The 18935-nt window shown below is 36.8% G+C and overlaps 1 protein-coding gene across 2 annotated transcripts; it reads right to left on the bottom strand.

Annotated features, from left to right (window-relative positions):
• Positions 1-1772: 1772 nt before the first annotated feature.
• LOC122491382 (PEST proteolytic signal containing nuclear protein) lies at positions 1773-18920 on the bottom strand. 2 transcript variants are annotated; one of them, XM_043594040.1, is made up of 5 exons: positions 18798-18920; positions 12736-12950; positions 9594-9668; positions 4231-4286; positions 1773-3563 (listed from the first exon to the last, which is right to left on the bottom strand). In XM_043594040.1, the coding sequence occupies exons 1-5, from the start codon at positions 18859-18861 to the stop codon at positions 3437-3439; spliced, it is 537 nt and encodes a 178-aa protein (XP_043449975.1). In that variant the 5' UTR covers positions 18862-18920; the 3' UTR covers positions 1773-3436. The 2 variants fall into 2 exon arrangements, with proteins under 2 accessions (XP_043449975.1, XP_043449976.1); XM_043594041.1 differs by lacking the exon at positions 18798-18920 and adding an exon at positions 12974-13044 and having other exon boundaries at positions 12736-12898.
• Positions 18921-18935: the final 15 nt, after the last annotated feature.

The following is an 18935-nucleotide window of genomic DNA, read 5'->3' as shown; positions in this document are numbered from 1 at the left end:
ATGGTATACACATACCTATAACACACATATAGATCTAGAAATGGATGTATATATTACATACATTTTCTAGCTCTGTTAAGCAGGCTAGAAGCAATAATACCTCGGTACCGATGACTACATCTAGTGTTGATTTTGGTTTCTAAATACCACTGTTTCATAGAAGGAACTATGGATACTTACAAAAAATCAGTTTCCAGGGCTGGAGAAAATACAAGATGAGTCCAGTATATCTTTTGTTGCCAAAAATTAAGGGAGTATTAAAAGTTGGAGATGTCAAAAAGACATGAGGGTCAACTGGAGAGAGTTCACATGGGCAAATCTGGGACATTCTGGGTAACAAAGTAAATAATGGTAGGAATGGGTTGTAACCTATAGAATAATGTAAGGATACACGGGCCCATTATCAATAAAATAAATGTGTAATGAATGGGGGAAAAAACCTTCCTCACAACAGAATTTCAACTACTAAAAGTAGAAGGAATGATGGAAACAGAAAATCATCATTTGGCCAATACTACACTGACAACTGTTTCAGGAAAAGAACCATGGGGGACAAAGAACCATGAATGCCTGCCAATTAAGTGGGCAATAGTGTGAGAAATAGGGTACTTACACCATCCCAAGAATTTCTCCACAAGATACTAATTACAAAGAGAAAGTAGTAATTTGACAGTGGAGAAATCTGACAGACACCACCTTAACCAAGTGATGAAAATTAACATTACTAGCAATGGGACAAATTAACATCATGCTCTTGCTGCTACACTGAGGACACAGCAGTTCTGTGCTATTCTCGCCAAAAATGCATACATGGAATTTAATCATGAGGAAACAGAAGGCAAGGCCCTAGCTGAGAATCTTTTATAAATAATTGGCCTATACTTTTTAAAAAGTCTAAGGTCATGAAAGACAAACACTGAAGAAGTGTCTCAGATTAAGGAAGCTAGAGACAGATGACAACTAAACAATGTGTGATAATGAAGTGGATCTTTGACGAGACATTAGTGGAACAAAAAGTGAAATGTGAAAAAGATCTGTAGAACAACAGTATAAGGTGATATATTAAGGTAATGTAATAATGTTAATTCCCTGATTTTGACAACTGTCCTGGAGTTACTGAAGATGTTAACACTTGGAGAACATGGAAATATCTTGCAATATTTTTGCAATGTTTTCAAAGTCTGAAGTCTTTTCAAAATGAAGTTTAAAATTCAAAAGAAGTACCTTCACTTAAAAGTAACTTGGACAACCCCTCCAAAATAAATCAAGCTAACCTTGATTATTAGAGTTAAGGAACAACATCTGAAACTCAGCCTTCATTTGTAATTATTCAAATTAGAGTTAACCTTAATTCTAAAGTGGAGTTCAATTTTTTATTTACTAAGACCTGATCTATTGGGAAGCAGCATTAGAAACATTCAGAAAACATATTACATGGAGTTAATGGATGGTAGACACTAGAATACCTTCTAACACTTAGGGATTTTCAAAGGTAGGCCTTAGCAGGATTTTCTACAGCACAAGACAGGCAATACTTTGGCAGTGGAGAGGGAGGATTTGGATTAAGTCTTTTCCAACCCCAGATATTATAATGCTATAGAACTATGTGCTAAGTTAGGAAGACTACACTAAGTAATAGTTTTAAAACTCCCTTTACTTTGGCCAACAATCTGGAAAAGAGCAACAATCATAATATCTGTCTCTTCTTTTACGTTAAAAAACAAAACAAAAAAACCAGCGACAATTAAGCAGAATAGAAAATAAGAACACTATTGAGTTTGACAAATTTATTGGTATTTTAGTAAAGACATTCATCTCAGTCGTTTCTCTCCCATCTTGACCTTAGGCTAATATTTGAGTCAAGAAAAGAATATGTAGGAGAGGGATGTTATTTTAACATAAACAGTAAAATGGACAAAAGTGGAAAGTTTGCCTACATTAAAGCAAGTTAAATTCATGTATCTTGATATAATTAAATCATGTAAGAACTAATAGTTCTATATACATTTCCATTGTTTTACTTGGGGCTTACTCTAAACTTAAATGCAAATGAACAAGTGTTAGGAATATATACAGGCTGCTTCTCTGGAGTTATTACTTATTAAAAGAGCTTGGCGAGTAGTTCCCACCAATAAAATAGTCTGAAGCTGCCTCCAAATTAAACATTGCAGGAATTTTCAATTTTTGTTTCTTTTATCTGTGACTAGGTTTTTAAAGATGTGTTTAACTATCACATTAAAAAAGAATTCATATACAAAAATTAAAAAAAAACCCTACAATACACAGATCTAACAACGTATATGTGGTCAAAGATTCCATAAAATATGTTTAAAGATGCATTTTCTTTTTATCTTCAGTACCTAAAATGTGCTTTTGAGAGGCCATTGGTTAATAGGTATACACTCAAATAAACCACAGTACTGTCCTAAAATAAAGAATTCTTGTATTAAGTTCAAATCAAATTTGCTTTCACAAGTTAGTAACTTAAATTAAGCTTTAACAAAGTTACAGAAAGTGCATCTTTCTCATTTTCATCTTCATACAATGTTGTCTTTTTGGTGTTTCTACTTTTTAAAAAATAAAAACAGCCACATATTTAAGTATTATGTACATTTAAATTTTTGGTGGTGGTTTGTATTTTAAAAGAAACAGCTTCCTTATGATTTGCCTCAAGATCTGGTGGAAATGCTTGCAGCAACTAACTAGTAACAAAAACCAAGAGAAGCACATTCAAAATACTGATTTACTTTGGTAGCATATGGTCTTTGAAGACTAATGAAGGTAGACAAGACCCGTCAAGGTGAAGTGGGCTATTTCAAATACTCAACAATTTACATAAAATTAAAAAAAATTTTTTTTTCAAGAGCTAAGCATCTGTACCAACTGATAGTAATGCAATACCTAGTTTTTGATGACTTGAAACAAAACAAATGCCCATTAGGAAAAAAAAAAGGCTGTACTTTCATTTTATCTAATGTACTTTCAGTCAATAGTCCAGTAACATTTTCCTCCCAATACAATACTCCCTCTCTATAAGGCTGTTCCTGGGAGCCAAACACTTCAGTGTAATAAGGGAGTTAAGAGTAATTGCTTGCAGTTTAAATAGACAATAACTTTTTGCGTCCCTCTTAATGTGCTAATAATTGCGTCTAAAAAAATATGCAATTCTTAGAAAGGTACCATTTCTGATTTTTTTATTATCTGTAACCTTTGGAAACTAATCACATGAAACTACAAAATTAGCAAATGTCTTGAAATCTGTATATAAAACATAAATTACCTCTAATTTCAAACTCTCATTTATTAGTGTACCACTCAATCTTAAAAAAAAAAAAAAAAAGGCGGCTCCAAAGATAGTCTTATACCATTCTTTAAAAAAGGAAACTGTTCCTTTTAACTTTACACCCACCCCACACCCAATTTCAAAACACATCATTTAATTGTCTTGGTCATGGACATTTCCAAGATGAGATTTTATATTTCGCTCCCATAGCTTCTGGTTATCAGAAAAACCATGCTTTCCTTTATTGAAGGAGTTTGGTCCTGCTGATGTTGGTGTATCCCTGTGTTAAAAGACAGGAAATTTATTTTAAAAGTTATATAAGGCCTTTCAAAACATATTTGTTTAGTACCTATTATGAACACAAGCTGAACATCAGAAATCCCTACACAATTAAAAAAAAATACTTTCTATAAGACCCATTCCTAAAATTTCAGATTCAGTAGGTCTGAAGAGGGACCAAGCAAATTTGTAGTTTTAACAAACATGTAAGGTACTTTTGACACACAGCTAAGGGAGGCAACCATGACAGTTTTTAAAACTGGTGCTTGAAACCCACTAACAGGGTCATAAAAATCAACTGATGGCTTGCCATCAGCATCTATAAAAAATGAAATCGAAGAAAAACATGAAGATGCATTACACATAAAAGGGTTCAGTGCCACTGTGGACTTGTGTCATATTTACTTCAATTTTATGTTTTACATGTTTTTAAATGTGTGTGTGTGTACACACACACACACACATACAAACTGGGAATTTAGACTGGGTTCGACAGTAAGTCTAAAGTCTTACTTTGGGTCCCAGTATGAAAGGAAGGTACTCCTTTTCTCTTACCAGAAGGGAAAATAACATCACTGACAGCTCACAGAATTGTTTTGCCCGAATATTTAAGAAAAGTTGGAACACTAAAAGATCATTCTCTACAATCTTTATAAAAAAGCACATACCTTCCAATATTCTTCATCCTCATCTTTGCTTCTGGAGGCATTTCCTCTGGTTCACTCTGGAGGGGAAAAAAAGCAGAGATGACTCATTACAGGTTTATTAAAATTCACTTGCTAACTCATAATACTAAATTTGTATCTAAGCCTTTTAGCATTTTCAATACTGTAAATCTTTGTAAAAGGAAAAAATTATTTATCTTAACTACATTTTAAAAAGAAACACAGCTTCAAGTGTTGATTTTGCATAAAGAAAAAAATCTGGAAAAACTTGGTATTCTAGAACCAAAACCATTTGCTTACTATGCTACACATACACATTGTGCTAAATTCTTTAATATGTACCATCTTTAGGGGTGCCTGGGTGGCTCAGTCGGTTAAGCATCCGACTTTGGCTCAGGTCATGATCTTCACGGTTGATGAGTGCCAGCCCTGCATTGGACTCTGTGCTGACAGCTCAGAGCCTGGAGCCTGCTTCTGATTCTGTGTCTCCCTCTCTCTGCCCCACCCCTGCTTGCACTCTTTGTCTCTCAAAAATGAATACACGTTAAAAAAAATTAAAATTAATATGCACTATCTTTTTTTTTTTTTTTGAGAGTGAGGGAGGGAGAGGGAGGAAGGGGCAGAGGCAGAGAGACAGAGACATAGACTCTGAAGCAAGTTCCAGGTTCTGAGCTGTCAGCACAGAACCCACTTCAGATCCTGTCTCCCTTTTTCTCTGCACCTCCCCTGCTTGAGCTCTCTCAAAAATAAACATTAAAATAAAATAAAACCCTAATCACATCCTAAAATAATACAAAACAAACCCCTCCCCCAAACAAATAAACCCTAACAAATCTTATCATCACTTGCATTTTATTTATTTATTTGAGAGAAAAAGAGTGAAAACTCGCAAGTAGGGGAGAGGGGGCGGAGGGAGGGAGAGAGAATCTCAAGCAGGGTCCACACTCAGCTTGGAGCCCAAGGCCCTGGGATTAGGACCTGAGCTGAAATCAAAAGAGTTGGCTGCTCAGGGCACCTGGGTGGCTCAGTCAGCTGAGTGGCCAGCTTCTGCTCAGGTCCTGATCTCACCATTTCTGAGTTTGAGCCCCATGTCTGGCTCTGTGCTGACAGTTCAGAGCCTGGAGCCTGCTTCGGATTCTGTGTCTCCCTCTCCGTCTGCGCCTCCCCCACTTGTGCACCCAAGCGCGTGCTCTCCCTCTCTCAAAAACAAATAAATATTTTAAAAATTAAAAAAAAAAAATTTGGCTGCTCAACTGGCTGAGCATTTGCATTTTAAAGTTGAGGAAACAAGGTTAGTTTGTCCAAAGTCACAAAGCTAATAAATAGCAAAAGAGTTGGATGCCAAAGCAAAGAATCTTAGTAACTTTATGGTATTGTTCCTTCTAAAAACGTCTCCTTCACTATAAAGATATCTCGAAAATCTTGAAAGTTCATTCATTAGTACTTACATAAATGTTGAAAAGATATATGGTAAGTTAAATTCCTTTTTTTTTTTTTAAGTTTATTTATTTTTGAGAGAGTGAGCGTGCACAAGCAAGCAGGTAAGGGGCAAAGACAGGGAGAGAGACAGAATGCCAAGCAGGCTCTGCATTGTCAGTATGGAGCCTGATGCAGGGCTCGAACTCACAAACCGTGAGATCATGACCTGAGCCTAAGTCAGAGGCTTAACTGACTGGTAAGTCAAATAAATGTTGCTGCTGAGCTAAATATTCTTTTTTTTTTTTTTTAATTTTTTTTTCAACGTTTATTTATTTTTGGGACAGAGAGAGACAGAGCATGAACGGGGGAGGGGCAGAGAGAGAGGGAGACACAGAATCGGAAACAGGCTCCAGGCTCTGAGCCATCAGCCCAGAGCCTGACGCGGGGCTCGAACTCACGGACCGCGAGATCGTGACCTGGCTGAAGTCGGACGCTTAACCGACTGTGCGACCCAGGCGCCCCAATATTCTTTTTTTTTTTTAAAGTAGGCTCCAAGTCCAACATGGGCTTGAACTCATGACCCAGGATGAAGAGTCTCATGCACATCCTACTGACTGAGACAGACAGGTGACCCCCAAGCCCCCTTTTAGGTAAGCTCCAACAACCCTCAGATCAACAGTCATGCGTGCTTACATACTACTGAGTCAGCCAGGCACCTCTAAATATTTTTTTAAAAGAGTGTTCTCAAGATCTAGTCTAAAGGGGTTTCTACTGGTCAAATCTGGGGCAAGCACTATAGCTTACTGAATAAAGAACTGATGAGCCTACACTTACATAAATAAGGGGAAGTTCTTCCTTATAGTAAGAGACAATAAATATACAAGAGATAAAAGAACAAGAAAAATCATAATTGATTCTGGTAGGAATCCCTCAATGGATGTTAACACTCATGAGAATGTTTTTATTATTACTATTTTCTTAAATGTTTATTTTTGAGAGAAAGAGCACAAGCAGGGGAGCAGCAGAGACAGCAGAGAGCCCGTTTCATGAGATCATGACCCGAGCTGAAGTCAGAGGTTTAACTGACTCATCCAGCCAGGTGCCTTGTATTTTTTTTTTTTTAATTACAGACTTTATTTTTAAGTAATCTCTACACCCAACTTGGGGCTCAAATATAAACCCCAAGATCAAGAGTTGCAAGCTCTACCAACTAAACCAGCCAGATGCCCCCCCATATAATCTTTAATTACAAAAGGTAAAACAATAATCTGAAAAGCAGAAGGGTGCCCGGGTGATTCAGTTGGTTAAGCTACCGACTTTGGCTCAGGTTGTGATCTTGTGGTTCGGGAGTTCGAGGCTGGCGTCGGGCTCTGTGCTGACAGCTTGGAGCCTGGAGCCGGCTCTCTGCCCCTCCCCTGCTAATGCTCAAAGATAAATAAACATTAAAAAATTTTTTTTTTGAAAAGCAGGGGAATCTGGCAGACATCACTTTAACCAAAAGATCAAAGTTAACACCGTCAGTAATGGGACATATTGACAACATGTGCACCCTGATTATGATGCATTAAGAACTTGGCATAGCTTCTGTGGTACTCCTGCCAAAGTAAGTAATGTGAATCTAATCATAAGGAAACATCACACAAATTCAAACTAAGGAAAACTTTACAAAATAACTGGCCTGGACTCTTCAAAAATGTTAATGCCATGGAACAGAGGCCAAGGAATTGTCCAAATTAAAGGAGACTAAAAAGGTAACAATGAAAAATATATTTTTAAAATTTAAAATTAATTAAATGGATGCCCTCTTTGTCAAATATATTTTAGGCCCAGATATATATCCCGTGTTACTTATGTTCTGCAGAAAAAGGAAAAACCAGATGATTTTAGATACACACATTCTTTTATCTAAGAGACAAGTTAAAATTAATATCCTTTACCATCATTAACTTGTTAATTTCTCCATTTGCCAAACAGGAATAACTACATCGCATGATTCATAGAAATATATGGAGGATAAAATAAAGTTATATGAAAAGACCCAAATTGTTAGGCATTCAAAAAAAGCCATTACTATCATGTAGGTGTTTACCATTTCCAGCCTCTCTTTTCACACACGCTGTTCCCTTTTTCGTATATTGTCCTCTCATACATTCTGTACATAGCAAAAAGCTACCTAATCTCTCAAGAATGTTAGAGATAACAGAAAACATGGGATATTATTTTTTAGTTTTTTTTTTTTTTAACGTTTTATTATTTACTTTAGAGAGAGACAGAGTGTGGGTAGGGTAGGGACAGAAAGAGAGGTAGACATAGAATCTAGAGCAGGCTCCAGGCTCTGAGCTGTCAGCATAGACATTTCCACAGAATCCTACAACTCTGACAAGTAGTTTAAAAATGTATGATTTAAACTGACTTTTCATTTTACAACTGAAAAACGAAGGCTCCAAAAAGGAAAAGTGATTTATTTCACAGGCTTTCTACTAGTTAGTAACTGGACAAGACAGGAGAAGAATCCAGGTCTTCCCACTGCCAGTTCAGTGCTGGCATCTAGTTACTTGGCCTCTCTTCCTGCCTTGAATTTCTATTATCACTTCATATCTTTGTATACTTTTGAGTTTCATTTTGTACTATTTTATGCCCTATGAGACTGAGTTCCTGGAGGGACATGTCTGAATTATCTTTGCAATCTCACTGTGCCTAGCATATAGAAATTACTCAGGGGCGCCTGGGTGGCTCAGTCGATTGGGCGACTGACTTCAGCTCAGGTCATGATCTCACGGTTTGTGAGTTCAAGCCCTGTGTCAGGCTCTGTGCTGACAGCTCGGAGCCTGGAGTCTGCTTCAGATTCTGTGTCTCCCTCTCTCTCTGCCCCTCCTCAGCTCATGCTCATTCACTCGCTCGCTCTCGCTCTCTCCCAAAAATAAATAAACATTAAAAAAAGTTGCTCAAGTGTGTGCAATGAGTTAAGTGCAAAGAATCCAGAGATAACCACAGTAATTCTTTACCTATTGATCTGGGCTCTAATCATTCCATACTTATCCTTGCCCAAACGTCTACAGCAATCTCCAGTCCAGACAAATACAGCTGCTAGTATTTATGACTTGTCTTAGCTTATAAAAGTATTCTTTGCTTTGTCAAAACCCTGCCTGATGTTTTAGTATCCAATTCTTACTTCTTCTCTTTTATGTTCTTCCCAATTATTTCAGCCCACACTGTGCTCCTCTGAATGTGTAATTCTTATCCATATTGTTTTTGAGAGCAATTACTCATGTACCCTGTTAACAGTTAATTGTTATACAATGGGGTCACATCTTAAGAGGGGGTTAGGTTTCTAAAGTCAGAGACCAAAGGAAAAAAAATCAGTCAAAATGATGCTTTAAATTCCATACGTTATTCATAAGCACAAGAAGAGAGGGACACTGTGAGAGGCATGAAAGAGCTAAGACTGTCTAAGAGAATAGCAGATAAGCAACTCGTGCTCACTTTGGAACACATGCTTAATGAACAGAACTTCTAGCAGAATCACCTGCACTATTAGCTATTCCTCATGGGAGAAAACACTATAGCTGTCTTTTGTAAGCTGAATGAATGCATGATGCCTGAACACTGAAGACTCCAACTATAAAATTATTAAAGGCAGCAGCATTAAATCTGTCTTTTCCTGGATCCTACATATTTCCTAGCACATATATATGATATATATATCAACATATACATCAGGCATTTGTTGATTTGATTCTTAAGGTCATTGCCCCCAAAGGCAGTTATATTTTAAATAATCCTACAACTACATAAATAGAAATATCCAGATTTTGCAGGCATCACAAAAAATCTATTCAGAATTACAAAGAAAATTCACTAGTACCATTAATGCAACCTACAACCTGCCACTAACTTCATTAAAGAACTGATTCAAGTAAAATAAACAAAACTAGGTATCAACTTACATCTTCATCTTCATTAAAAGCTGCTGCTACTGAAAGAGTTTTTGGAGCAAGAGTTGGAACAGTTTCTTTAGGCTTCTGAAGAAGAAACACATTAAGAAGTATCACATAATGTTTACACAGGCTTGTTTAATGATACAAATAATTTATCTTCAAAGATTCAATTTTATGTTTTCATAGAAACATACTAAGGAACTCAGAACAAACTTTAAAGAACTCCATTTTCTCTTTTTACAAATGTGGTTATCAATGGGTAGCTTTAATTTTATTAATGATACGTCCATTTGTTTTCATCCTGTAAAAGATTTTCTAGTCAGGATCTGTAATTTAATATCATTTAGCTAAGGGATACCTGGTAAAGGTAAACGTAAATGATTAGTAGTACTTGCCCACAGTGGCCAAGAATGAACTGCAGTGTGACTTAAGAACATAAAAGACACCAAGACTCCTCTCCCTACTAGTGTTCTGCCCTGTAGCCTGTAAATATGTTTCTCTTCTATCCAACCTAAGTTTTTGAGGTAAACTGCCCTATCATCATCCTCTCACCATCAATCTGGTCTTCAACCCACTGCAATCAGGCTTCCTCCCTCATCCTCCCATGGCTCCTCACTCACCTAGAATCAGGTGACCTTGATTCTGTAGGGTCACCAATGACTGGTGTGCTGCTTTTGACTCTAATCACCAGCTCCTTTTTGAAAACACTCCTACCTTGAATTCTCTGACACTGCTTTTTATAGGCTATTCTAATTCTCTGACCTTTTGTTCTTTGTTTCCTCCTGTTCCCCCCCTAAATAACACATACCCAAGATTCTGTTCTTAGTGACCTTTCCTTCTCTGTACTTCCCTGGTCAACTCCATTCACTCCCATGGTTTTAACTACCAAATCTTAAATGTCTACCCCCAAATAGAATGTCACATGCCTACTGGAGCTCCACTTAAGAGCTCCGATGGGTACTTTAGTTTGACAGTGTTCTAAGTACCCAAGCCAGAAATCCTTTTCTTCAACTTGCACTCTATCATAAAGTCCTGTAGATTAAATATTTAATAGACTTACGTCTCCCTCTGCCTTCCCATCAACTACCATACTACGGACACCTAAGGCCCTTTAGCATTACTTGCCTGAACTACTGTTAGAAATACCATCCCCTACTCTCAATTTTCTCCTCTATAATGGCACCAAAGTGATATTTCTAAAATGCACATCTGTTTAAGGGTTAAGCTTCCTTACAACAGTTTCATAGCTCCACTAGAACTTAAAGAATAAAACCAAACTATGCAAGTCCTTTATGATTTGGTTCTATGGTCTCATTTAGGGGGCTTTTCGTCCCTACATTTGCATACCAATTTCCAACTACAAACATTTTCCTGAATGTACCATGTGGCTTCACATCTAAACTACTTTTGCATGAAATTCTTTTTATCTGAGATGCCCTTTGCCTCCTGTCTATACAGTTAAGGCCAACTCAAGCATCACTTCATCAGTGAAATCTTCTCTGATCTCCTGAAACAAAATGAACCACGCTTTCTTTTTATAACACACTTTTGTCAATAATGATTGCTTTTGAAGGAATAAAAACCATTAATTTGGAGATTATGCATAAAGACTCTAGAAATACCCTTTACTCTTTTAAAGATGTCAGGTATTTGATGTTGTACATACACATATGACACAAGTATCTGCTGATCAACTATCTTTTCATATCATATAATAAAAGCAATAGTTTCAACTATTTTTTTGTATCTTACATCCCACCTCCCTAAGACAACTGTAGTTATACTATATTTTATGAAAACAAGTTTTTGTTTTCCAAAGATTAGGAAGTTTTTACTGAGTAGACTTTCTCAAACAAAACCCTCCCTTCTAAAATGAGGAGGAATTACTACATCATGTCAATGATTTAGAAAAAGTAGGGATTTGCATATCTAATTTAGGGGTGTGTTGAACCACAGCAGAATCTATTATCGACAAGAATATCTATATTGAAGTGTGTCTGAGAATACACGTTGAATGACTATCAGAAAAACACAAATACTTATGCAGTTAGGTCTATGCAACTTTATAAAAAAAAATATTAAACAAAAAGAAATCAGCTCAAATAGGAAGAATAGTCATGAAGTAATGAAGTTATAAGCAGAATGTCTTTTGTTTGGAATGAATTTTTTAAAGGAATAAAAAGAAAACAAATAGGAAAAAGCAAAACAATATAGGGTAGGAGTAGGGGTCCTGAGAAATGGTAGCTCTTCTAAAACTGTAAGTATAACTCAAACACATTGACTCTAGTAGGAACTTGATCCATATCATATTTTTAAGATCTTGGAATGAACATCATACACAGAATAAAGCTGTGTGCACCTGGCAAATAAGCATTAATTTTCACAGAACAGACATGAATAAACAACTCAAAAGTAGTAATCCCAGTAATTTTAGGATTATTCTCCTTACACAAGAATGTGACTATTTTCTAAAGCCAACAGTGTACACTATTTAAGTAACATTTTTTTCTGAAAGACCTATGTGGTTGAAGCATATGAAATTGTCACTTTTGTAGGTCAAAATTAGTCAAATATCAAAACTTCATAATAAGCTTCAATCTATTATTTCAAAACTTTCCAGATACTCCACAGTTAATTATTAACTTAAGGTTTATATTTAAAACAAGGGAACAAAAGTTGATCTGTCATTGGATATATAGAACTCAATGTCCATTTGTAGCTCCAAAGTAAAGTGACCAGGAAGCTCTTCTTATCAAGCAGTATCTTACTAGTACTTATTTCTAGAAATATTATTTTTAATATTACTGGAATTGAAAAATAAGGAAAAAAAATGAAATTCTTTCTGAAAATGTTTTTCAGAGGTTTTACTCAACTGAGAAAAATTCTAAGCTGTTACTTTATAAATCATATATTCCCTATAATAGTTGCTCCTTCTCATACTCCAAACTTTTTTGAAAAAGTTTTACTGAGTTATGATTTATCCATATTGTTCTTGAATATAGAGCTAATAACTTCTTAAATACTTAACATGTAAGTTCATGTACCAAAGTACCTTTTTACACTCAATTTACCATAACCCCATAAAAGCAGGTTTCCAAAACAAATTCTTAAGCCCCATTATGCACACCATATAGATCAAATAACAACTCACACTTGATCCAAGTTTGATGGATATGGCTGAGGCTTTCTTTGTCGTCTGACTACCTATGGCAAATCCAAACTTGGAGATCTTTGTAGGCTTTGTTGGGAGGTCTGCAGCTTCTTCTTCAGCTGATCGCTTCTCAGCGCTGCGACTGGAACTTTCCCCTCCATTACTGGAAGAAACAGTCTTAGTTTTCACAGGTTTTTCTGCTTCTTCTTCAGGTCCTGGTGAAGTCGAAACAACTTACCAAGATGAGCTATTTTTACTGAGCAGATTGATGGGAGCAGCAACCTCAAAAAGCATCGTTATAAGGAAGATACCTCTGCAGGTGTCACCTACTGACCCAACAGTCTCTTCCACTGTGTTAGAGTGTACAGCAGGAACTGAGATTGTGTGGCAGTAGAAGAGGGTCCCATGAATTAACTAGCATAAAATACAGAGCAATTTAAAATTATAAACGTAGAGTTCATATAATGTAAGACCCTTCAACTAAACACTATTATAGAAGTTATCTAATAATCTACTTATTTGTGGAATTTTGCTTTTTAGAAATTAAGGCCTGTAGGTTCTTCTACACAAACTAGCTTGTGAATATTAGTCCACATCACAGGAAAACACATTTGACTACTAAATTCTAACATTCTTCAATTATATACTACTAGTTATACAAAGTACCTAGCTATGAATGGTCCATTATTACCTGAACTACAGTGCTAATACAGCCTGGAGTAATTTTCTTGAGTGATGTGTGCCTCATGTACCTCTCACACGATTTTTAGAGTTGAAAAGGAAACTCAAGGAAGCCTTCAAGTCATCCCCTCTAATGTAACTTAATTCTACTTTGAAAGCTTGGTTATCATCTGTTTTAATGATCATACTTAGGTTCATACACTACTTTTTATAATGAAAGAAAGATGAACTAATTATAATTTCAAATAGTAGAAGCCATACATATGTAGACTAGGAATCTAAGAGGGCTTTCAATGATCTGACTTGAGTCTGTATTAATCAATGAATGGTAACAGTAAGTTTTTATTTTGAGTATTTTTGGTCCTTTGCACAAGAAGGCTACTTAATATATTGGAATGTAAGATAGAAGAAGTTTGGTTGATTATTAAAAATTTTATTTTCTTGCCCCAATTCACCCTAGAGAATGTTTTCTGTTACACTAGTTTATGAAGACAAGATGCTCTAAGCAATATCCCTGACAACTGTTAAGAAAACAGGACATTTCTAGAATGGGGGGAAAGCGGGAAATCAAACACAGATAGATGGACAAGTAATATTAAAAAATCCAGAGACTATATATCTTAATCCATGTATTTCTGGAATGATGAGGTCTCTAAATTAATAAGCACTTTGAACAGAACATTTGATTTCGTTTATAGGAAAGACAACAGGAACTCTATCCCCTTTGGACAGTGGTGAAAGTTATAATAAAAATGTTGAGGAGGAATTAAGCAGGATTAGCTTTTGGGATTTCCCCAGGAGACAAAGATAGCACTGGAATGGTTGCTGGAGGTGCCAGTCACTTATTTAGATATGAAATTACAAAAGCACCTGAAGAATGTAAGATTAATATTCAATAGTTGAAATACAGAAATGTAGAATTTCTTAAAAATAAGACAGTATTATGCCAACATTAGTTTATAACTAAAAGCAGTGTTCTAAATTTCATTCTGCATTGTTTATAGTTTTGATCAATTATGAATTATATTGTAGAACCTAAACAATAATAACTATTTCTTTGTGACTGACGGCTAAAATTGAAAACTCAGTCTCTATGTATGGGAACACATATAAACATATAGAAAATGCACTGGGTTTACAAAAAGAAACAATCTATATATATTAAGGCACAAATTTTGTGCAAACACAAACTCTAGAAAACATCAAATAGCATAAAGAACATTTAGTCTTGACTGTGGTATATACAACTCTGCTTTTGAACTGTGACTCAAGAACTATACATAATTACTCAAGATCTCCAGTTCTTTAAAAAAAACCTATCTTTTCTTAATTCTAGGTCTCCTTTTACCCACAAAATTCTGGAACAAAGAATCTAGAAAAACGATAGCATAAATATGAAACAGAATGAAAAACATAAATCTTACTATAATATTAGTACAATTAAGCGTGATAACTGGCTGAACTCGTATGTGATAATATATGAAACAATACTATCTGTCCAATCCCATGATGCTATAGGGAAGATTTCTATAGACACTGCTGTAAAAAAGGTAGCATGAACGGGGAAGTTGGGAAAACTACCATTAATTAGGTAACCAACTGGCAGCAACTCAATTTTATTTTTATCTGCCCTCTTGACACCTTAAGAGGCAGACTATTAAGACCACCCACATTTCAGGTCCACACTGAAGATGAAACATGCTATGTCTAGTAGGTCATTTCTAAACACGACTGATTCCAGATCCAGCAATTATTTTTGGACATAGTAAATAACTCTTTGGCCTTGCTCTTCTCAAGAAGCTTTTTTTTTTTTTTTAAACAACTGTAAATACTCAACAACTTTAGAAAACATCCGCTCTTCAACAAAGGGATGGGGGAAAGGGAGTGAAGGAAAGTAGGTGTACTATTAGTATTTATTACTTAGCCTTAAATGGCTCAATGTATCACATGGATTGGAGCTGCTATTTTCTCTTTAGGTAATCTAATAATTACGTAGTAAAATACACAAAACATTTAGGAAATACAGCAAATGAAAACAGAAAAATGTGACAGACAAATCCATATTATCAATGAGACTGTTGTCACAGTTTCTACAAATCTATAGTTCATCAGAAGAGAAAATTATTTCAACCTAATTTGAGCTTTGAAATATACCATTAAATATCAACACTAATTTCAAGGTCCATTAAAGTGTTTATCTTTAAATACAACATGTTCTGCACTTTAGCATTTGGGGGCTTTTAATCAAGAACTCCTGTTTTCAATTTATTTAATGAGATCGCTGAATTTTGGAAAGTGAAAAAATTTTTAGATGGCCATAGTTTGGCAATGTGAAAATTTTAGCAATATGACTTACATTTTTGTTGTTTTTAATAGGGATTTGAAATTCTCTTTATTTCCTATTCATTGAATCTCACTACACATCCCTCATTAAAAGTAGTTCAAGGTTGGAACTTTTAGATTCTGAGGGAGAAGCAAGAGTCATCTGTCAGAATATCCATGCTCTAGAGAATGTGACTTTTATTTATTTTTTAATGCTTTTTAAAAAAATGTTTATTTTTAAGAGAGAGAGAGAGAGAGAGGGAGAGAGAAGAGAGAGTGTGCAGGGGAGGGAAAGAGAGAGAGGGAGCTAGAGGATCACTGACAGTAGAGAGCCAGATGGGGGCTCCAACTCAAGAACCCCAAGATCATGACCCTGAGCCAAAGTAGGACACTTAACTGAGCCACCCAGGCACCCCTATTTATTTTTAAGTTTATTTATCTTGAGAGAGAGAGAGAGAGAGAATGAGAGCAAGCTCAGGAGAGGGGCAGAAAGAGAGAATTCCAAGCAGGCTCCGCACCATCAGTGCAGGCCTGAACTCAGGGACTGCGCAAGATCACGACCTCAACCGAAATAAAGAATTAGACCCTTAACCGACTGAGCCACCCAGGCGCCCGGCAACTTACATTTTAAAGAATATGTGATCAGTTTTTTAAAAATAAGAAAATCACAAAACAATTTACAGCAAAATATAAATGCATAAAATTATATAAAAGTACTAGATTCTTTATCAAGGATTATTTTAATAAAAGGGATTTTATTGAGTTTGTATTCATTCCGAGCAAACAAAGTATGTAGATTAATGTGAAATCAAATTACACATGGTACTAGCACATTTTTTCTTTTCCACTGAATAGTTGGAAAGGAGGGCTTTGTAGGACAAAGTTACCTTATTTTGAAAAAAAAATTAGCTAATAAAGTTTAACTCCATAAGGATATATTCTTCATGATCCATTTGTATTTTGGTAGCTTCTTCATTTGATAAAAGAGTACACAGCTACCTCTCCAAAAGGACTGACAAGCAGTTTAAATGAGAACATATTCAAGACCCTCCTAGTGGCTGGTATAATAAATGTCAATTTCATTCAAGTAGTTCTTAGATAACCTGAAACAGCATGAGGTGGCCATGATTATGATATGGACAGCTTTTCTAAAATTTCTATTTCAAGGAGCTACAAAAATTTAGCCAAAGGAGAAAAAAAATCTGCCCAAAGCCTTATTCCCCCGCCCCCCCCCCTTCTTTAAGGTGAGAGCAAGCTCAAGTAAGTAGCTTCTCTTACTGACATAAATTCATTCATAACTACTTATAAGAAAATACACTTCCAACTTACTGGACTGTTCAAAAGGAACTAAAAATCAGAATATTCTCTAGGTAAGTCCCTAAGATAAGCTTGATAGTGTTTGAAAATAGTGACCACTTGCCATAAAATTAGCAATTCAGCAACATCCACAGTGTTAAGTGTTTTAGCTATGATTCCTCTGTATAAATTCATTAAAAATACCTGACATTCAAAAATGGTTTAATATGCAACAGCACCATTTTCTTGTAAAGGCAGGCAAATCCAAGGCAAATTATGATGAGGTTATTAAGGGATATTATTCTAAATCACCAAGGATACCATAAAATTTTTGATATCACCCAAGATAATTTTATACCACCACCAAACACACAAAAATATGCTAAAATAAAAACATCAATGTTCATGCTATACAGCTAATTATCCCTAACTGAAAGGGTGGTGGATAAATTACACAGTGGAGTTATGTTGACACTTAAAGTACATTTTGGCAACACATTAAACACATCTCCCATATTCTCAAGACACTTAAAAAGCTATCTTACAAAATTAAAAGATAGTCTAAAAGCCAGGTAAAATTCTTTAGGTCACAGATCTTTGTTTTTCCTCAAACTACTAATTTTTAACGTAATTTTACTCAATAATTTCCAAGATAATTTTTGAGGGGGGAAAAATCCCTAACGAGGTAGTACTAAATGGTTTAAACTGCTGTTTTTTATTCCCAAGGCAATTCACATTAAACATCATATTAATAAGGTCCTAGTAACTGCTTTCATATGCTAATAATCTGTATTTTCTTTAAATACTTCAAGGATAAGACTTGAGGAAGTCAGAAAAGAGAGTAATACTTAAAACGTTCTCAAGACATTATGATCACCTCCCACGTGTTAAGTTACTTGCCTTGTTACGACAAAGGGGGATGGGCGGGCGCCTGGAAAGATGTTTCTTTCCCTTCATGCACAAGGCCCAAATTTATAAGAGTGGAGGGTACAGAATGAAGACAACTGTAATCCGAGTTCACATCGTAACAAAATACAGGAAAAGTCACACTAGCCTATTAAGCCACCTAAATATCTGTCAGCAGTTAGCTGGCAAGAACCTAACTGAGAAAAAGCAGACACTTAGAAGAAAGGCAACCAAACCCTAACCCTAAGACCCCGCATCTTAAACCAGCGGGCAGGCAATGGTATTCTTTCCCTCCATCTCCTCGACCCATCCCCATTACAGGGTCGGTATTCAGCTTGGAAATGAAAGAGAAAAGGCCGGGGTCGTACACCACCTCAGCGAAAAGGGAGAAGCAAACTAACTCCTAGGTGTAACTTAGAGGCCAGCACCATTGGAAACTCGGCCTGTGGCCAGTGCCTGCGGCCACCGCTCGGTGACTCTTCCTGTGTGTGTGCGCGTGTTTTGTGTGATGTGCGTCTCCGGTGTGGCGGTAGCGGCTCCTGCACTGCCGCTCCTGGTCCCACCCCGAGTTCGATACCCCTCTCTGGTACCCATCTCCCTTCTCATTGGAAGCAGAGCCTCCGCTGGGGCCAGCAGGTGACCAACAGTGGTCGGCTCTCCCCCGGCAAGGAGGCGATGTGGGCCCGGATCCCAGCGGGCCGCGCCGGGCGTGCCCGGGTCTCGTCTGGGCCCAGCACCTGGCCGGGTGAGCGCCAGATCCGCCCATTTTCGTCCCCATCCTATTCCCCCCACCCCGGGGCGCTCAAAGAAAGGCCCAGAGCATCCCACGCAGCCCGCGACGCTGGGGTTGTGTTCACCTCCGGCGGCTCCAGCTCGTTGCGGCTTCTCAGGCTTCTCCTCTCCCGCCTTCCCGTCCGCCATTTTCCCCGCCGCGGCCTCCGCTGCAGCCACGCCAAGGACGTCACGGCCCCGCCCAGCAACCATTGAGTTTCGGA

The sequence above is a fragment of the Prionailurus bengalensis genome, chromosome C2, assembly GCF_016509475.1.
Source record: "Prionailurus bengalensis isolate Pbe53 chromosome C2, Fcat_Pben_1.1_paternal_pri, whole genome shotgun sequence".
Taxonomy (NCBI): domain Eukaryota; kingdom Metazoa; phylum Chordata; class Mammalia; order Carnivora; family Felidae; genus Prionailurus; species Prionailurus bengalensis.
The sequence above is the reverse complement of the archived record's forward strand: the minus strand, read 5'-3'. Positions and strand labels throughout refer to the sequence as shown.